Raw genomic sequence first — 19,342 nt, forward strand, 5'->3', positions numbered from 1 at the left:
CACTTTAGGGTAAATCTCAACAAAAATGTTTGCATGTAATTCATTTATGGAGGATGAGTGGTTATGTACACAAACATCCCTTTACGGCCCCCTTTGTGTTTTAAATATGTAGCAAATCAATAGGTTTGATAGAGAGATATTTGGAGATTTGAGAAATAAATTGAAGTTGTATTTTTTATGAACAAAAATGAAGCTTAAGCAGTTATTCATCCCTCAGATGAAAAACAATCTCATAGAAAATCGACATGAGTATCTGACACCATAATGGACTTGCAACCAACCACCCAGAAATATAGCTCTGATTTGCTATGTATCAAAAGTCTCTTGGGATTACATCCACAGTTTTTAAATTTATGAAGATAATATAGAAAAATGGAGCATCTGTCAGATTGTTGTAAACTATTGGCTTGAGGTAGTTCATATTTCAACATAGGATTATAGCACATTTCTTTCGATGATGTCACATCTTTATGAAGCTGGTTATCATTGATCACTGTAATGAAAATCAATAAAGAACAGGAAATGAGGTGGCGGTGGCTAGTCTCATCCTCAGGTCTGGAAGCCCACAGTCACTTAGGTGTCTAGAAATTTGAAAATTGTGGTTGTTTAAAAGTTAAACAAAGTAGTAATTTTCTCTTAATTTATTGGTGTTTTGTGTTTTTAAAAGGCAACTATATTCTTAAGTCATGAATTATTAAGATTTTGTTTTTAGAAGGGCTAAATCTTAAAACAGTTTAGAATTGGCATGGGGCTGTCAAATGCAGTGAAAGTATTCCTGGTGATCTGAGGGTCTGTGAACCAAGGAAGTTTGGAACATTCTAAAGTCAGTGTTTGCTTTCTGAAACTGGTGAATCTTTAAGTCTGTTATTTTTTCTCTATAAACAATAAAGGAAAAAAGTAACACTCTCAGAAACTTATTTGATCTGTCTACACATGGACATACATATGATAACTGGGTTTGTAGCTAAATCCCCCAGTTTCTTACTTCCCCAGTCTTTAACCCAACAGTGAACTGAAAAAATAGTTGAGTAGCAGATGAATCTATCCACCATTCATTACCACTTTGTAGAACGATATTTATGAGGCTGCACTTTGATAGACATGGAGTTAAATAAAACCCTTGAAGGAACCTTCTAGGCATAGAGTTCTGAGAAGCCCAGGGTGCAGGAGATGCAGAGAGCCAGTTCATTCCACTTGATGTAGGACTTGAAGCATGCCAGTGCGAAATATGATTCTTGAATGAGCCCAACAGTGTGATATTTATCTTTAGCTACATCTTCCCTGAAGGATTGTTAAAATGACCTTGAATCTCTGGTAATATCTAGCAAGTTATAAACTATTTCTCCCTTGACTTTTAACAAAAGAGAATTCATTCTTCAATGTGTAGCTCAATGTCCTGTCCTTCCTAAGTCTTTCCTCAGTGTTCTGTATTCAACTCTTCAGGCTTGTATTTATGAATCCATTTATATCACTATTATGGTCAATTATTCTAATGAGTCCAGTAATCTTAAGAATGGCCCAAACCTTCTTCTTTTGTGGAAAACACATATTAATAGATTTTGACTGTTGTCCATTGTAGCATGTGTTAATCTTATGAGGTTCACAGCAAAGGATAGCCAGTGGTGTCAATAGATGAGGTCATACCTGGTTTGGCCTTCCTCACACTAAAGAGAAACCAATATCTGAGCTTCTGTGTTAAGCACTAGCAGAACAATGTGTGCTCCAACATGTCAGTCAAGTAAGGTCTATTGTAGTTGGGTTACACTAGTATTCTTGTATTGACATTGGAAGGCTAGGGGTGGCCTGACCTTGTCGATTCACTACACTGAAAACCTATTGCAGCTGTCTGTGACATTAAGAATACAATATGAATTCCCTCCTATGGCTGTGCACTGAGTATTATTTATTTCTATCCTCCATTTGATTATTCCTTGAGTACCAATCATATGTCAACTCTTCAGATACTGTAGTGAAGAAAATTAAGATCTTTTCTCTCATGGGGCTAATATCTCAACATGAAGACAAAATAGTAAGTTATAATCTAAATATGTGGAATAAATAATAAATTCAGGCTGAGAGAGAGAGAAGAAGAAGAAGGAGAAGGAGAAGGAGAAGAAGAAACAGAAGAAAAAGAGACACACAGAGAGACACAGACAGACACACAGACACACAGAGAATAAAACTAGAAAAAGTGGGAGAAGACAGTACCAGCCAGAAGCTGGCAATTGTGTCAACAAGAAAGGGGCAGTCATTGTTTTTCTATGTAGATCAGATGTAACTTCAGCTTTGTGGGCCATAGAATCTCAGAAACAAGGGTGTACGCTGTCCATGGTACAAAGGAAGCCACAGACAACTTTAAGTGAATCTGTTAGGCTGTGCTTTAATCAAACTTTTTTTTTTTTTAAACAAAAATAAGCTCCCGAACCTATACAAATCTTACAAAATATATACAAAAATTTGATGTAGTGGATTTCAGTATTAAAGTAGTAAAGTCTCTTTGGGGAATGTCTCTCTGAGAAAAAGGATTTGAGAATATCACTGAAAGACATTTCATGCTGCCTTTCTGGGTCTACACTGCATTCTTACTGGGCTTCATTGTGTCTGTGATCAGCATCAAACTTGCTCTTACTTTTGGCCTTGATGTTAGCTGGTCTCTCTTCTATGTCTACCTGCAATGCTTCCTCTAGATTATGGATTTCCCTCTTCATGTAGTTCTCACATTCTATGTCACCAAGCAAAATGTCATCTTACATGACATCCCTGACCACAACTTCCAAACTACTGCCCCCAACTCAAATTTCTATTGATTACATTGCCCAGTATGGTCTGGATTGTGACATCACCACCATGTAAGCAGGTTTCCTTTATGCTTTGGTTTTCTCTCTCAGAAGTTTCTGAGAGTAGCCAACAGGTCTCTCGTCTAAGTCTCCAAGCTATGCTCAGAAAATAAGTGTCTAATGTACAGTCAACATTCCATAAATAGCTGTTAGATGGGTGAGAGTGAATGACATTTCTGAAGAGCCAGCCAGCATTCAGTTAACAATAGTGTTTTGTTACTAAAAATGTTATAATTAAGATCTGAATTGTCCAAGGAAGCTAGAAACCCACATGTTTATGTTAAATTTCTAAGTTAAAAAAGTTAATCCAGAAGTATATCTTTCTTGTCAAATGCAGTATTTCCACAAGCTGCTTACCTGGGACATGTGCTGTCACTTTCAGGGACACACAGAGTTTCTTCTGTGCTTCACTATGAAAGGTGGCTTTTGCTGTTTTACTACGTCTTCATGCATACAGTAGACATGGATCATAATGGTTCTTCTTCTCCAATTCCTCCCAGATCCTCCCCTCACTCCCTATTCGTCTTTCACTCTCCTTACCCCCACCAAAAATAAGTCAACCAAACCAAAAAAGGTGGTCACAGTAAAGAAAAAGTGCACAGAGCATGCACAGAGACACAAAATGCTTGCACACTGGCAAGGGCAAGCACAGCACATACAACAAAACCCACAGTGGAGTCTGTGTTTGCCAGCTACTTTTGGGCCTGTGGCCTGCTCAGGAGAGTTATTACTATCTCTGGTGACACTCCATTGATGAAATCTGATCCCCTTTCCCAGAAGGTATCAGCTGCAAATAGATTCTTGACTAGAGAACTTTCTGTCCACTTCCCCTTCTCCATGCTGGGAACCTGTCTGACTTAAACCTGTGCAAGCATTGTGCATGCTGCCACAGTCTTTGTGAGCTCATATGTGCTTCAGGCCTACTGTGTCTGGAAGACATTGTTTCCTTGGAATCATCCACCACCTCTGGCTCTCCCAATCTTTCTGCCTCCTGTTTTCCATAGATCCCTGACTGTTAAGTGGAGCGGTTTGATAAATATATCCCATTTAGAGCTGAGTGCTTCAAAGTGTCTCACTCTGTACATCATCCAGTTGTGGGTCTCTGTGTTAATTACTATCTATTACAAGGAGAAGTGTATCCTATGAGGGTTCAGTGATGCACTTATCTATGAGTATAACAATATGACATTAGGAGTCATGTTATTGCTTTGTTCCTTTAGTAGAATAACAGTAGTGAGTGGAAATGTGACGTTAGATGACAAAAGGCCAATAGCTAGTTAGTGGCACCACACTTCTCGCCTTTAGACATATACTTCTGTACTTAAAAGAACAACATAGATTAAAACTAATTTTTGTTTTCCAAGTAATATGTTTCATCAAGGTAAACCTGATGTCAGCTTACAGGATTTCTTTTTACTGGCAATGCCTAGTTGTTTTTAACTACAGCAGGGTGGAATTCCTGTCTATGAATTCTTGAGCTATGTGGCACAATTTTAAAGTACTATGAAAGTAAGGAAAGACTATCTTATTGATTCAGTAATGTACCTCTGAGCATTGTGCTTATTTTTGGCAGATATTCAATAAGTATGTATTGTTTTAATAAATGAATAGAGTCTATATTGACAATGATATGTGGAAAATGTGAGTAAACTAAAATAAAACTATTTTGTGTAATTTTGTTTTATTGGAGAAACAATTTTACTCAAGCCAGAAATGTTGAAAATCTCATATTTTAATGCAAATTCAATATATATTATAATAGTTGAATCTGTAATGAATGAAAACATATAATGACCCAAGGGTCCCAATCCTGAATGTGCTATAAAGTGCTAATCATAGTATTTATTGTGATGTTTACTGAATACCAAGATTTTATACTTATTATTAATGTGCATGTTAAAAAGAAAGTGATGCTTTATCTCCCATTTTTTTGGTTACAATTTATATTCCTGCTGAGAGTCACACGGGTACTGAAGGGCCATATCAGGGCTAGTCTCCAAGCCAGGCTCTCTTCGACTGCTTTGAGGATGGCTGATATTTCAGAGAAATTAAACAGAGAAAGCCCAGCTCTGAGAGTGTTGGTGGCAAGATAATCTCTTTCACTTCCTATTTCCCGTAAAAGCATGGCAAAGTTGGTTAAGAGCAATTATCAAAGGCCTGCCTATCTGTTAAACAGTTAACAGATGTCACCATGTAAATGAAAACACTCTGTTTTGCTCCTTGGGACCATTCTGTCTTTACCATTTGCTTAGTTCTCTTGGGTCATTTACATATCAATATTTCCAGAGTCATAGCAGTAGGTCTGACATCATCTGGAATATAAATCTTCCTTCCATGCTGCTCTGTCTCTGTGACTGATGCCTATATTGTGGCACAGTTGATAATATTGAGAAACTGGAGTTTCTATTTCTCTATCAGTGATTTTATCTGCCAGTTCTTAAAATGGTGACACAGGGAGATGAGAATTAAATTGTTTTTGTCAAAGCACAAGGCCTTTAGAAGTGAATAAATATGAACCAGACAGCATTACAGTCTCTTGAGCACTTTATTTGTTATAAAGACAAATCCATAGCACACAATGGCACCTTCTTACTTCCAACATCCAGGATTACAAACGATTAGCTCATAAAATGGTCTCAGCTTTTTAATGTGTTGTTTTAGATATTATTGAAACCTTATAAAAACAAGACTCGCTACAAACAGGATTGGTGTTCAATGTATATTAAATGAGGTCAGATAATTAAATTAAAAATAATTTATAAATATTCAGATAAGAAAATTGAAATTACAAAAGCATATTTTGGTCAACATTAAACTGAATTACAACTGTGTGTGGTTAATGCTATATCTACACAGCTAAGATTTTGTTAAAATACAGTTTTAGTTATCAAATAGTCTATCTCATTCTCCAGCACAATCACCTGCTTCATTGGTAACACTCAGTACACAATTCATCCAGAAACCACCTATTTTATTCTGGTCCAGCTGGAATGCACTCTCTTCTGTCTCACAGATGCAGCCCACAAAGTGCCATCATCCCCTGGCTACAAAATAAAATACAATATTTAAAGGTAAAAACTCAGAGAACTTCGGAAATGGTAACCCATTCTCTCTGTGTTCATGAAAATAGGCAATCCAATTTGAAAGTTTTTGAACCAATGTAAACTCTAGAAAACTCATGTTGAAGTATGGGAATAAGGACTCTGCACTAATATAGTGCATAACAAGACAGTGTCAGACTCGCCATTTACAGTAAATGCCTTGATTGGACTTTCCCGTGGATTGTCAATATGCAGCTGAAGAGCAAGTTTTACTCAAGTCTGTGGGAAATCCTTCACATTTTCTTCCTCTCATTTTCAAACAGGAAGAGAAGGGTTTTCAGGCCTCTTGGGAAAACCAAAAAAGTAAAACACTCACACCCACAAACACCTCGAAAACTAAATGGCAGACCCAGTAATCCTTGACTCCATGTCCAGATGAAGTTGGGGCACTATTACTTTTGCAGTATTTGTATTCTGCCCAAGGTATCACAGCATGAGATTCCTCAAAGAACTGAGAAGTCTGAGAGCTACAAAAGGGAAAGCATTTAAGGCAGCAGTTGATGTCTACATTTGGATTCCTTTTTCAAGTTACATGTCCAAGTCCCCATCGTAGGCCAAGGTCAGTGGCTTCTGATGGCGAGGTGTGCTTTGATGCGGTTTTGGCTTCTTGCTGCAAAGGGAAAAGAGGTCTTCAGGTAAAGGTTATAGAGCTTTTCTTTAGCTGTCAAAGACAATCTTGAAGACTGTGAGTTCAAAGGGGAAAATCACAAATGACTTGTTTACCGGTAAGTATGAGTTTTCTCTTTTGAATAAGTCATGTGACTCTTACCAATGGAGATACAGCTGCAGGGAAGTTTTAGCATTGTGTGAACCTCATAGCTCATGCTGTCTCGCTCTAAGCTGACTCCAGCTTCACTGGGTCCATAGTGTAGGAGAAGATGTAGCTAGCATGATTAGAAAGTGCAGTTTTTGGTGTATGCCTGTATTCCTCACTTCAGTTCTTTTAAAATACAAGCCATCATCTTTTCAAAATCTTAAAAATGTTTTAGTGGATTGAGCGGCTTAGGAGAAGAGTCATTTTCTGTATTTGTTCTTGTTTACACACAGGAAGGTAGACATCTGCTGCTCACTAATTCCTAAGCTACCATGACCTCCGCATACCAGATGTTTAACATTCTAAGCAGCTGGAGCAGCCACACTCCTGTGTCTTGCTCTGGCCTTGTTTTTTAAGCAAACATATTTCTTCTTTGGCCTGAAAACTGACATTTTTTTGCTACCAATCCACTGTAATTTAGCAGTACAAGTTTACCAGTTCTCTGCAAAACCATCCTCACCTGGGCGTCACTTTGCCTGTGAATGACAACTATTTTTCATGTTGAGGAAGGCTGCTTTTCCTACTCATAAAGAACCTGATGTGCCAAATTCACATGGATAGCCACCATGTATTTCCATTCTTGTTTCTTATACATGAAATTTTTGTCATGTACTCCTCCACACAGACTGCCTTCTCCACAGAGCCTGGCTCTGCCATGTCTTCAGAGGCTAGCTCTCTTCTGCTCTGTCCTCATCAGGGATCTCTCTCTCTCTCTCTCTCTCTCTCTCTCTCTCTCTCTCTCCCTCCCTCCCTCCCTCCCTCCCTCCCTCCCTCCCTCCCTCCCTCCTGTTCTTAGATTGCTATGGCATGTAGTACATAGTAGCATCTATTATTTATCTTTATTCAATGCAGACTGAGTGCCAAGTCTGTGCCAAGAATTTTATATTTATTCTTTCAATAAGTCCCGGAACCTGAGAGCAAGGTACTTCTTAGAAGCAACATTCTCTTCTGCTTGGAAAAATGAGTTGAATTTTATATCCAGACCGAATTTAAATGAAAATGAAACAAACACTGTAGTTTATAAAAGGCAATGGTAGCATTTTCTACTGTGTCATCTGCTGTCATCACTCTCTGTCATGGGACCATCGTCATCACTGAGCAGTGTCCCAGTTTCCCCTCCTGTGTTCCCTGGCAACTGCTAATCAACCTTCTGCCACCACACATCTCTCGATTCCAGATATCTCACACAAATGGCATCCTACCAGTTGTGGCCCTATATGTCTAGCTTCTTTCATCCTATGGTCAGAGTGGTGAATTTCCTGTTACCTGAATTAATTACAGTATGAAGAACTTGGCAGAACCAGTTGGAGGAAGGATTTCCTAATTTGAAATGCCCAAATTCTAATCAAAGAGCAAAATTAATTTTTCTGATTGATGTCTGAAGCAAGCCATCTAAGCTAAGAAGATTAAAAACAATCTCTAAAAGTTTACTGAATGGAACCATACATCCTCTCAGGGGCCTTCACCCAGCACCTGGAATGAAGCTGGCTCCCACTGAAGATTTGCTGGGTGCTGGGCATAGGCTGCAGGCAAACAGCTTCCAGGTAGAGAAGCTGATGGGAAGCAGCAACTTGATTTAGAATCCTCCTCAGAGAGAGCCTAAGCTTCGATATCCTGCCTTCCAGGCTCTCCCCAGTTATCAGAGGGGTATTGCATAATTGAATAACATCCAATTTAACTTTATCCTTTTGAATCATAGATATATTCCAGAGGCTTTATTTGTAGCTGGGTGGAGCTTCTAGCATGGATAATAAACCTGGCTTGAAACAGGTTTCTTGGCATGCTGACCCATGCATTTAAAGGTAGTTAAAAACAAACAAACAAAAACCAACCAACCAACCAACCAAACAAACAAACAATAAACAGAGGAGAGGTTGGGCCCTCTTGGAAGTAACACCTTGTATATCTACCTTAGTGAGTGTCAAGAATTTCTTCTGAAGTAATGGCAAAGATGTCCCCATGTCCCTACTATGTGTGAAAGAACAGGGAATAAATAGAAGGTTGAGAATTGTAGATCCTACAGTTTCTGGCAGTATGCCCTTGTTTTGCATGCGCTATATGTTCCTAGGTGAGGAAAAATGAGAGCTGGTGACCTGGGGAATGAAGGCAAGGGCCAGCAATGGCTAGATCTGTATGAGGAGATAAAATCATTGCCTGGGAGACATGTAAACGTTGCTCAGCTCTGCGAATGGGACCTGGAAAATTCTGATCAGAATGTGCACAGATGTTTTCATGTCTGCTTCCCTATGTAGATTTATGAGCACAGTTTACACCTCTGAGACAATGGAGAACTGGAGACCTTGGTGGGCCATGTATGGCATGGAGTCACTGAGATTAGGACTTCATTCATTGTGACTCACTGTGAACACTGTGAACCCAAAGGTCTCAAGTATGAATTCGTAAGATCTGAGAACCTTGGAATATTTTAAACAAATGAAATCCCTCCCTAATGGTAATCCGTGAACTCTGGAATACACGTCCCTGTGCAGCTGTGGTGAACAAAACTTCCAAGCCAGTTAAAAAGCCTCCTAAAAAGGAGGGTATGTATGGCTTCCTTGTGAACAACCATCAGCTGAGACCTATCTTTGGAGTTCTGGGCCCCCCCTTTTTTTTTCCTGCCTTATTGGAACATGTGCTCTTTAAGGTAAATGTTTATTTTTTTTCCTCCCTAAACTCTGGTGTCACAAAAGCATAATCACTCTTCTCCGTCAAGTGAAATAAAGGACCACAAGTCCTGTATATGGGCCACAACTGCCACTGCCAGTGCCCAGCCAGCATCTACCCCTGGGCATGTCATTCTCCTGTTGAGCCTGACAGTGTGCTCTGGACAGTCACTACTGTGGCAGAGTCACACATAGCCTAAGACCATGCTGCTGTCCTGGCTGTGGGAGATCATCAAAGACAAATTTGAAAGTGACCTCTTTTGAGGACATCTGCATTTTAGCAAAGGGTGAGAATGCATTCAACCAGGAAAGGGGGCCAACAGGCGAGCTGCTGACACTTCTAAGTGCCTTGGAGTACAACCCACCAGGACCATTTCTAAGCTAGCTGAGGTTGCACAGTTTAATGGAAGCAGGGAACATTGTTTATTTGTTTGGAGAGATGTCTGTGAGAGGCAAGCTTCTGGAAGCCAGGGCAGCACTCTTAACCATGGATGGCAAGTCTGTTACCAAAATGGACATGCCAGAACGGACATGGTTATCTAGAGTGTCTTCCAGGCACTGTGTCCAGGTTAAGCACAAGCTTACCTAGTATGCTGCTTCAGCAAATAATTCCCAGGGAAACCTGAGCTGAGAAACCTTTCAAAATCCCCATTACTAATGGATGCTCAGAAGGTCATTGAGGAAAGGAAATGCTTAGGGAGACTTGTTCTGCTTTTCCAAAAAAGTCCTTACAAGTTTTATTATAAATTGCTTTCATTTAAAGTATATGTCTAAACCCTGGTGTATTGCAGGAATTCTCCTATCCTAAACCTTTTATTTTGGTGGAAAATATAACATGTCCAAACTGTTATCTTTTTTTGTTTTTGTTTTTGTTTTTCGAGACAGGGTTTCTCTGTGTAGCTTTGCGCCTTTCCTGGAACTTACTTGGTAGCCCAGGCTGGCCTTAAACTCACAGAGATCCGCCTGCCTCTGCCTCCCAAGTGCTGGGATTAAAGGCATGTGCCACCACTGCCTGATTCAACTGTCATCTTTTAATGCTCCTACAACCATGTAACAGAATGAGTTGATGTGAAACATGCATTTGAGTGTTGGTACACAGCTCCTTGAGGTGATGAAGGACATGTCTCTCCAGGGCTGTGGCTCACTTTACCTATACAAATGTAGGATCCTGAATGTGGAAATCAAGGACATCACATTGCATGTGAAAACCCTGCAGGCTTACTCAAGGGAGAGAACTTGTAGAAGAAGCCTGCACTTTGGTGTTAGCCAAATACTGAGCTGATTCTCCAAGCCAGGTGACCACAGAAACAGTATTTTAGTTAACTGCTCTTTAAACTGGAGTGATAACAGTCATACCATGAGACAACCACAGGGATTAAAGAAAACAGTTTCTGTGTAGTATTTCTGCACCTAATGTACAAACATTTGACTTTTACTTATTCACAAACCCTAAAATCTTAATAAACATTCTTTATATTAATAAAATTATTTATTTATTCACTTATCCAGATGTTCAATAAATAATGATCCAATCTGTGGTGTAAAAGAATCCATAAAACATAGTCAAAAAGTCTTCCCTCTAAAGTCTTTGGGGTTCTATAAAGAGTTGAAAAATACCTACATGAACAGCCACACTGTTGGCAGGAAGTCAGTGCTGCAGGGGAGGAGACACTGACAAGCTGTTTCAGGCTCTTTGAGAAGGACATAGGTGGGAATTTGAGTTTTACTGGAAACATGGGTGGAATGCCAATAACTGGCTGTGAAAACTTCCTTTGTGTTAAAGGGGTCATGAGGATTAAATCGTGAGAAATACCTTTGCTATACGGAAAGGTTTTGTTCCGTGGAGATTGTGAATAAACACACAGGACATACACAATGGCCCAAGAAATGTGAACAGACAGTGGGCTGTTGGGATAAAGCATCTGAAACAGCAACAAAGATTCACAGACAAGCTATGTCTGAACCATGTGTGTGGAAATGGATACGAGAAAGAGGAAAGAATACACCTGATTGCAAATGGAGAAACTGATGGGATTTCCAAGTGGCAGATGTAAAAGTACATGTGAATGCTGCATAAAGCCATTCCTACCATAGAACAAGAGATAGCAGTACTTAGAGCTAAATATTAATATGTAACAAGGCTTTGGGAATGAGTATATAACTAAGCATATTAATTAATATTAATTAAATACTTGGGTAGTTTTTTTATTTCATCTAAATAGAAAAAAATATGTAAGTTGGTCATTTTAAAAGACACTTTCCTCTGTGAGACAATAAAAGATAAATGATTTGGGTCCATGCAGCACAAGTGAGCCTCTCCAGGGTCCATGGACTAGCAGGAGATGAAATTGAGGGTTGGTTGGGCTTGGTCATGAAAGACTTTAGGCATTCAGCTAGACAATGAGATGTAACCTTGACGTCATCAGTAAAATGAGACATTACCAATGGTGTAAAGAAGAGAGGTCATGATCACTGGAGATATATTTTAGGAGGACCAATGTGGCCACAAGATAAAGGAGAAACAGTGTGTAAGTCCAAATGTAGGTCTTTTATGCAATATAAGTTGGCCACTGTAAATATCAGGGAGGAATTCTACTGGTATTTTGTAATCAGATCTTCTCAGCAATCACAGTTTTGTGCCCCTAGTCTCAGTGTTTGGGAGGCTGAGTCTGAAGATCAAATTGAGTTTAGATCAGACTGGGAGGGACAGAAGGAGAAAGGGAGGGAGGGAAAGAGAGTGTCATAAGGGAGGGGGTATTGGTACAAAATCTTACTGCCAGAATCTAGAATCTCAGAGTTTGGAGTTATACATAAAGTCTTATTAAATATGTGCTGCTGGGAGAATGGATGACAGTTTTAAAACTGCAAGTTGTGGGGAAGGGAGAAAAATAATGAAGGAAATATTGTGGCTCTACATGACTATTTTACATGTAGAAATATTAAAAACTACATGCTAGTTTTAAATTAGTTGGGTCTAAGAGTGCAGGGGGACGTAACAGAATATTGGGAACAAGGCTGTTATTATTGAGGAAGTCAACTTGTTTTTATATTGCCATCAGGTGGTTCAATGATCTGGAACCTTGTTGTCTGCAACTTGAAGAGCATTGTCCTATGAACCTTCATGTTTTCTACTGTGACTTTTAGAACATCCCCCTTTCTAGCCCTTTCTGTTGGTGGGTACCTCAGAAGGCTCTGAGACACCTGGGAAACATTCAATCTCCCATTTGTTCATTATGATGGGATGTCCACAGTGCTCGCCTAACTTATCAACTGAAACACTTAAGCTGGTCCAGTCATTTGATTACAGGGTGGAGGACTGCTGGAGACAGCATATTTTTTACTAGGACACTCTGGAAATACTAGCTGGATAGAAATCTCATTTCTAGGAATTCAATTTTGATCACTACAGGTGGGCAAGAGGGATAAAGTCATCCGATTTTCTTCACCAATTTCAACTGACCAAAGATTTAAAAGTCTATGCAGCCTTGGAAACCAAATTTAAAGATAAATATACAGATTTGAGTCAGGATTAAAGCTTGAGCAAAAATTCACAAGAAATATTTTATGAGACAGATGAGGAATATAAATATCTCGGTTGGGAGAAAAAAAGCCAAATAACACTTTGATCTCATAAAAAAATAATCCTTGAAAATATTGCTTTGGAAGCTAATAGAATATTCTTCACATAGTTTAAAATATTCAGATTTATTTATGTGTATGTAATCTCAAGAACTGCTCATGAAGTAAAGTATATTCTGTACAATAATCTAATTAGAATTTCCAGAGTAGGCAGTAGGACCACTCACTTACAAAGCAGGTTCCCTGGAATTGACAACTAATTAGATGTAGATGGTTAATAGTATCTTTGTTATTCAAAATGCATTAGCAAGGGGGAACCAACTGGTTAATTTACCCTAACTTTTCAAAACAGGCCCAGTTAAGAACTAATAGTAACTAAGAATAATGTTATAACTAGAATTATCTACAGTAATGTTCACAGATTGGCAACAGATCAAAACTACCTAGGGAATTTATGTATGTGCATAAGTTCTGACCATACCCCAAAATAACTAACTTTGGATTCTTGGGTGTGGAACTCAGTATCATTGTCTAGGAGACACCTCATATGCACGATGATAAACCCACAGTCCAAATCAAATGCTAAGTGCAAAAACGTCAAGACATGGCTTGTCTTTTATAGTTTCTAATATTAACCCCAAACCAAATAGAAATGTGGTACCAAGTGGTAACAATACTGGTAAAGGTCCCATATTTCAACTATTAATCTCCTTTTTATGGTCCTGAGACTTCTGTCATTTTTATCAATGTTTTAAAAATATGGTTTCCTTTTAACATGCCACACACAAAAACAGGGATAATTTTCATTCCTTGGTACTTACCAAACAAGATAGGAAGTAAATACTAGGAAAATCATGATAAGAAAACTGCCACCTGAAACGCCATAAACCCAAATTTTTACTCGGCCATCTGTTTAAAACAGAAATAACACAACAACCTTAGCACACAGAAGTCTACAACACTTAGGAGAGAAAGCACATATACAAAGTAACATAATGTTTGATAACCCAGAGCTGACGATTAATTCTAGATCTGAAATGGGTGCCTAAGCTAGCTGAGTACTCATGGGAGAGGTTAGTCATGGCATAATCTGTGAACTGCCCCATGGAATCAGGTGTTGACAGTTTTCTCTTCTGAGCATCCAAGGAATATGGATTACCTACTAGAGATAGCTATAATAACAATTAATAGAAAATACAGGCCTCAAATTTGAAAAAGAGCAAAGTGGGGTGTATGTGAGGGTTTGGAAGGAGAAAGGCAAAATGTATAATTATACTACTAAATCTAAAAATAATATATGAATTACAAAACATTATACCAGTTGGTGTGGACTTTCTAGATATGAACAGTTTATATCACTCTAAGTTTTAGCAAATTAGCCCTTAAAAACATTAGGTTGTTAGCCAAGTGTGGTGAGTCAGGCCTATGATACCAGCACTCAAGAGGATTACCACAAATTTGAGGCCACCTTTGTCTCAAAAAACAAAAACAAAAACAAAAACAAAACAAACAAACAAACAAACCCCACAACCAACCAAACAAACAAAACCCATAAGGGTATAACTGCATTGCAGTAAATATATTTTTGGCCAAATAATTTCTTTTTCACCTAAATTCACAAGTGTCCATAGTTGTAAGCTACACATTGGTGACTGCTGTTAAATAGAAAAGGATAATGACAGCAAAGAAGAAAATAAGAAAACAATAGATCAGAAACTAAAATATAAGCCCAAGTTCCCACCCACAACATGAGGTATTGACAGTCCTTAATTCATCAGATCTACTGGAGGATTTTTGAACTTGTTTGAAGATTCTCATGTTTTTACACATGCTGTATACCACCATTCTCCTAACGTAAACAACAACAAAAACTACAACTAAAAAGATAACCATACTTCCCAGCTCATTCTCTTAACATGCATGCAAAGAGAATTAGGATACACATTTCAATAGCTCTTTCTTCTGAATGCAATCAGGTGAAGAAAAAAATACTCAAATGGGGTTTCTATATTAGACACCTTCCCTCAAAGTCCAGGGAACATCATGGAAGAGCAGACAGGAGACCAGAAGCCCTAACTCAGAAAGGACTTTGGTGAGACCTTGTCTTCTGGATAAGACAGGTCCTTTCCTCTTATTAACTCTATGAATGCACAGCAGCTGTGGCTGCCTGCACAAAAGCTGAACAAGAGCAAGCCAGTCCACATTCCAGTGAGGACAGGGTGAGGCACAGAGCCCCACCCCCACTGAGGTGCTATTAACAGTTAAGGGTTGCTTGGCGAAGGGAGACCCTAGTAAGTTGACCACACTACAGTGGATGGCCCTACAACTATGTGTGCATGAGCAACACTAGCTGGATTCTGTGGGAGATTTTATATATATTTGTATATTCATACAAATATAAATGATTAATATATATGTATAAACTATATGTATATAAGAAAATATATAAATTTATATGTTATATATAATACTCTAAATTTATGACCATGTGTATATAAGAAAATATCATTTTAGATTTTCTACCTGCCACAGTTAAATGAAACTTACTAGTCAAGTAAATATTATGGTCTGTGTGTGACTTTTTTCTATGTGTAGTTTAGGTGGAATAGGATTTTCATTTTTTTTTCTCCATTTGATGTGAACATGTGGTTAAGTAGATTTGTGAGTGGGCTGACAAAGGCATTTGTCAGCATCCCAAAGGAATGACATTTCTTCATGAAAGAAATACTCAGGGATTCAGATTCACCCCAGCGTGTCCACAGTACACATAGCACCAGCTCATGCTCAGCTGTGTGTGGGATACCACCTGAAGCTATGGTAAAAAGATTTGGTTAGAGTAACATCACAATTACATTAAATTATGCTGTTATTCACTATGCATTTTTTCATGCCTCAACCAGAGACTCATTTGAGAATGAGGTTCAATGAAATTGTATCTTTCTGTGGTCATAAAAATCTTTTAAAAGGTTGAAAATGGTTGTCCTGAAACACTGATGATGAAATTCTTCACTTTTTTACATTGACAAGAATATTCCTGACCATATTAACCTGAAGTCTCAGAGCTCAGGCTTTGAGATGGCCCAATGCTTTAATCCTTATTGTAGATGAATGTGATGGGTCAGAATGCTATTTTAGGGAGAATTTAATAATCAACTTAATAAATAAATACACATTTGTAACAGTATGATGAGTAGACTTAAGGTTCAAACTACTCAAAGAGATGCAGGATAGAAATATCTTTCTGTCTGCCTCCACTTCCTCTCATGGGAGCTATCCCTGATCTCAATGTCTGTGGATCTTTTCAGTCTTTATGTATGTATGCAGGCATCGGAATGCACGCGCGCGCGCGCGCACACACACACACACACACACACACACACACACACACACAAAGTGTGCATATTGTTCACTTGTTAACTCTGTTTTTCATTAGCCTGTATAGGTTGCTGACAGTCCTAGTTCACAGAAGCAGGTTTATCTCATCTCAATGTATCTATGAGACACACCACATTGTTGATGTTTGTGTTTTTATAACATCCTACTTACGGACACCTCAGTTGCCTCTACTCATTTGTTAAAATAAGCAGTCATGCACTGGGAATCATTTTCATTCTTGTGTATATGTATGTGCAGGATGGAGTCTGTAGAGAGAAATTTCAGATCAAAATGTGTGGCAGCTAAATATAGTATGATAGCATCAGTGTCCCCTGAGGGGCTGTCTCAGATTATGCCCTCACCTAATATATAAAACATATATTACAATAATATACTATATATTATATAATACATAATATAAAAACAATTTTAGAAGCTAAAAATTATCATAAAATGACCAGGCTAAAAAGTCATTTTGTAGAGATTGTTCTGTGGTTACAGCACTCAACATACGAGTGTGAGGACTGGAGTTCTGACCCCCAGAACTCATGTAAAAGCCAGGCAGGCATGATGGCCTGACTGTAATCCCAGCGTGTGAAAGTCAGAGATGGGAGAGCCTCAGAGCAAGCTGGGTAGATAGACTGGCTGACTTGGCAAACTCCAGGTTCCACTGAGAGCCACTGCCTCAGTATTTAAGGTGGAGAGCCATGGAAGAAAAACCTGATGATTACTTTGGGTCTCCAGACACATGGACACACAAATACATGTGCATTCACACAAGCACATGTGTCCCACCACATGAAAACACGTACATACACATGCAGGCACAGCACACATGAACACATGCAAAAATACTGATCTGTTTACATATGTAGAGCCACACATATGTGTATATATATATATATATATATATATATATATATATATATATATACACATATTTTGTACCTATCTATAAAGCCTTATGTGTGTGCATGCATATACATTTCCCTGTTTTTATATACCTGCATACATGTATGTATATTTGCACATTTATTTTTTAAATTTATCTATAAAACACATATGCCTGTTTACCCCACTGTGACTTTATTCTAATTATCCTCCTGAAGTTGCATATGTCATGGACGAAAAGTCTACATGACATACCATTTCCTTCCATGTAAATCTGCCCTCACTTTGCTCTTAAAACTGAGATTTTTAAAGTACTTATGGCATATAAGGAATCAAAGATTGAGTGAGAAGTCATGCTTCTTCTGAGATGTCAGAGCGTGAGCCTGTATCCCTGATTGGGTTGAGCATCCTTTGCACCTGGGCTGTTTTCTGCTTCATTCAAATGAGCCAGCAGGAAACTTTAGGTATGAACCAAGGCTTTCAGGGTCCATCTTTCCAAGGTGTGCCTGTCCTTCCCTTCCCATTACCTGCCAGTTGTGTGGCTTTGCCTGGTAGTTTGAAGGGTTTCACTTTGGAAGAGAAGTTAGTGTGAGAAGCACAGAGATGCTTGTGTACTTCACAGAGTAGCACACGACAGTCTTAGTTACCTGCATCCTGAAGCTCACCCTTGTCACTTTCTGGTATGACCCTGGTGATGTTACTTAGTGCTGCTGATTTTGGTTTTCTTAATCTCTCCAACAAAGTAGATAGCATCCTCTTAGGTTGCGAGTGTGAAATGAGGTGATTCATGCCAGCAGAGCCACACAGCAGCCACGCAGGTGGCATGCAACACCTTTTCTCTCCTGTCCATAATAAACACTAAGTTCTGAGCCCCAGAGGCTGGATACATGGCCCTCCCTATGACAATCCACAAAGTGTGTTTCTCTACACTGATTTTATAGGTAAAGGAACAGAGACGGAGGAGTTACAAGATCACACTTGTTTGAAAGCAGATGGTTTAAGCCACAAGGCCTGAAAGGCTTAGCTTGTTCTTATCATCTCCCCAGTATCTCAAAACCCACAACAGGTCTGTGGGTATTTCCTGTAAGTTCCTGTGATTCAATTCGAATTCCCCCTTTAATTTTATTTAAATGCACAAATCCAGTTACAGAAGCAGCAACAATTTATAATTAAAAGACATTTTCTGAAGATACTACTTTGTACCTCAAGTCACTCCCTCTTAGACTATGATTGACAGTCTAATAAGCATCCATGAGAACACTTTATTCTTACATGGAAGTACGAATCATGAAACACTTAAATCTGAGAAATCTTGAGCTAAACCACATGCTTCATCCTTTTTTTCTCCCTTCCTTCCTTCTTTTTTCCCTCCCTCCCTCCATTCTTTCCACAGTGAGAGATAACTACATTATGAGCTCAGTGGAACAAAATTTGCATCCCTTATTCACAACAGAAACACACCTGGGTCAAGAGGTTGAAGAGACCATCCTTTAAAAATATCATGTATTTTGGAATTCACGGGTTTGTTTTTCCCAGGAAGGTTTTTCACATCAGCTTTTTTGTCCTCTGAGCCAGGTACCTTCATGCAGTAATCCAGGAAGCCACTTGATCTCATTATCTCTGTGTATCCCTTCTCACAGCCACAGACTCCGCCCTACAGCACAGAAAACATGCTCGTGGTTACATAGGAGTTGTGCAAGTGAATAAAGAAGAATTCAAACGCCACTGAAATCACTTAATATTAGCCTTCGATATGTCCTGGAAATGTGGGCATTTCAGCAACTGATTTACCAATGGGATAGAGATCAAGTATGTCATTCATCTTTCTGGGTCCCAATGTCAGCACTAAGTAACTTGCCAGGTTTTTCTAATGTGCTTATAATTTGTAGAGTGTTTTAATATGCTGTTTCTTCTCTTTTAGAGATGTTTACAGCATTTCATCAAATTTTCATCTTCAACTACCCCTCACCAGTTTCAGATGCCTGCCCATAGGTTCCAGTTTTCCCTTCTTACTTCAAAGGAAAGCCCCAGGTTTGTGCACATATTTTATTTGAATGAGATGATGCCTGAGTGCTGTCATCT

At 38.8% G+C, this 19,342-nt stretch overlaps 1 protein-coding gene across 2 annotated transcripts in view; it reads right to left on the reverse strand.

The window, feature by feature from the left end:
• Positions 1-5,363: 5,363 nt before the first annotated feature.
• Thsd7b (thrombospondin type 1 domain containing 7B) overlaps positions 5,364-19,342 on the reverse strand; it is an 837,148-nt gene continuing 823,169 nt past the window's right edge. For both annotated transcript variants that reach the window (XM_036202865.1, XM_036202864.1), the window contains 3 exons: positions 18,722-18,914; positions 13,816-13,903; positions 5,364-6,548 (listed from right to left, as the gene is read on the reverse strand). In XM_036202865.1, coding sequence (XP_036058758.1) covers positions 6,467-6,548; positions 13,816-13,903; positions 18,722-18,914 — 363 coding nt within the window. In that variant the 3' untranslated portion in view covers positions 5,364-6,466. The remainder of the gene's footprint in view (positions 6,549-13,815; positions 13,904-18,721; positions 18,915-19,342) is intronic.

The sequence above is a fragment of the Onychomys torridus genome, chromosome 11 (assembly GCF_903995425.1).
Source record: "Onychomys torridus chromosome 11, mOncTor1.1, whole genome shotgun sequence".
Lineage (NCBI taxonomy): Eukaryota > Metazoa > Chordata > Mammalia > Rodentia > Cricetidae > Onychomys > Onychomys torridus.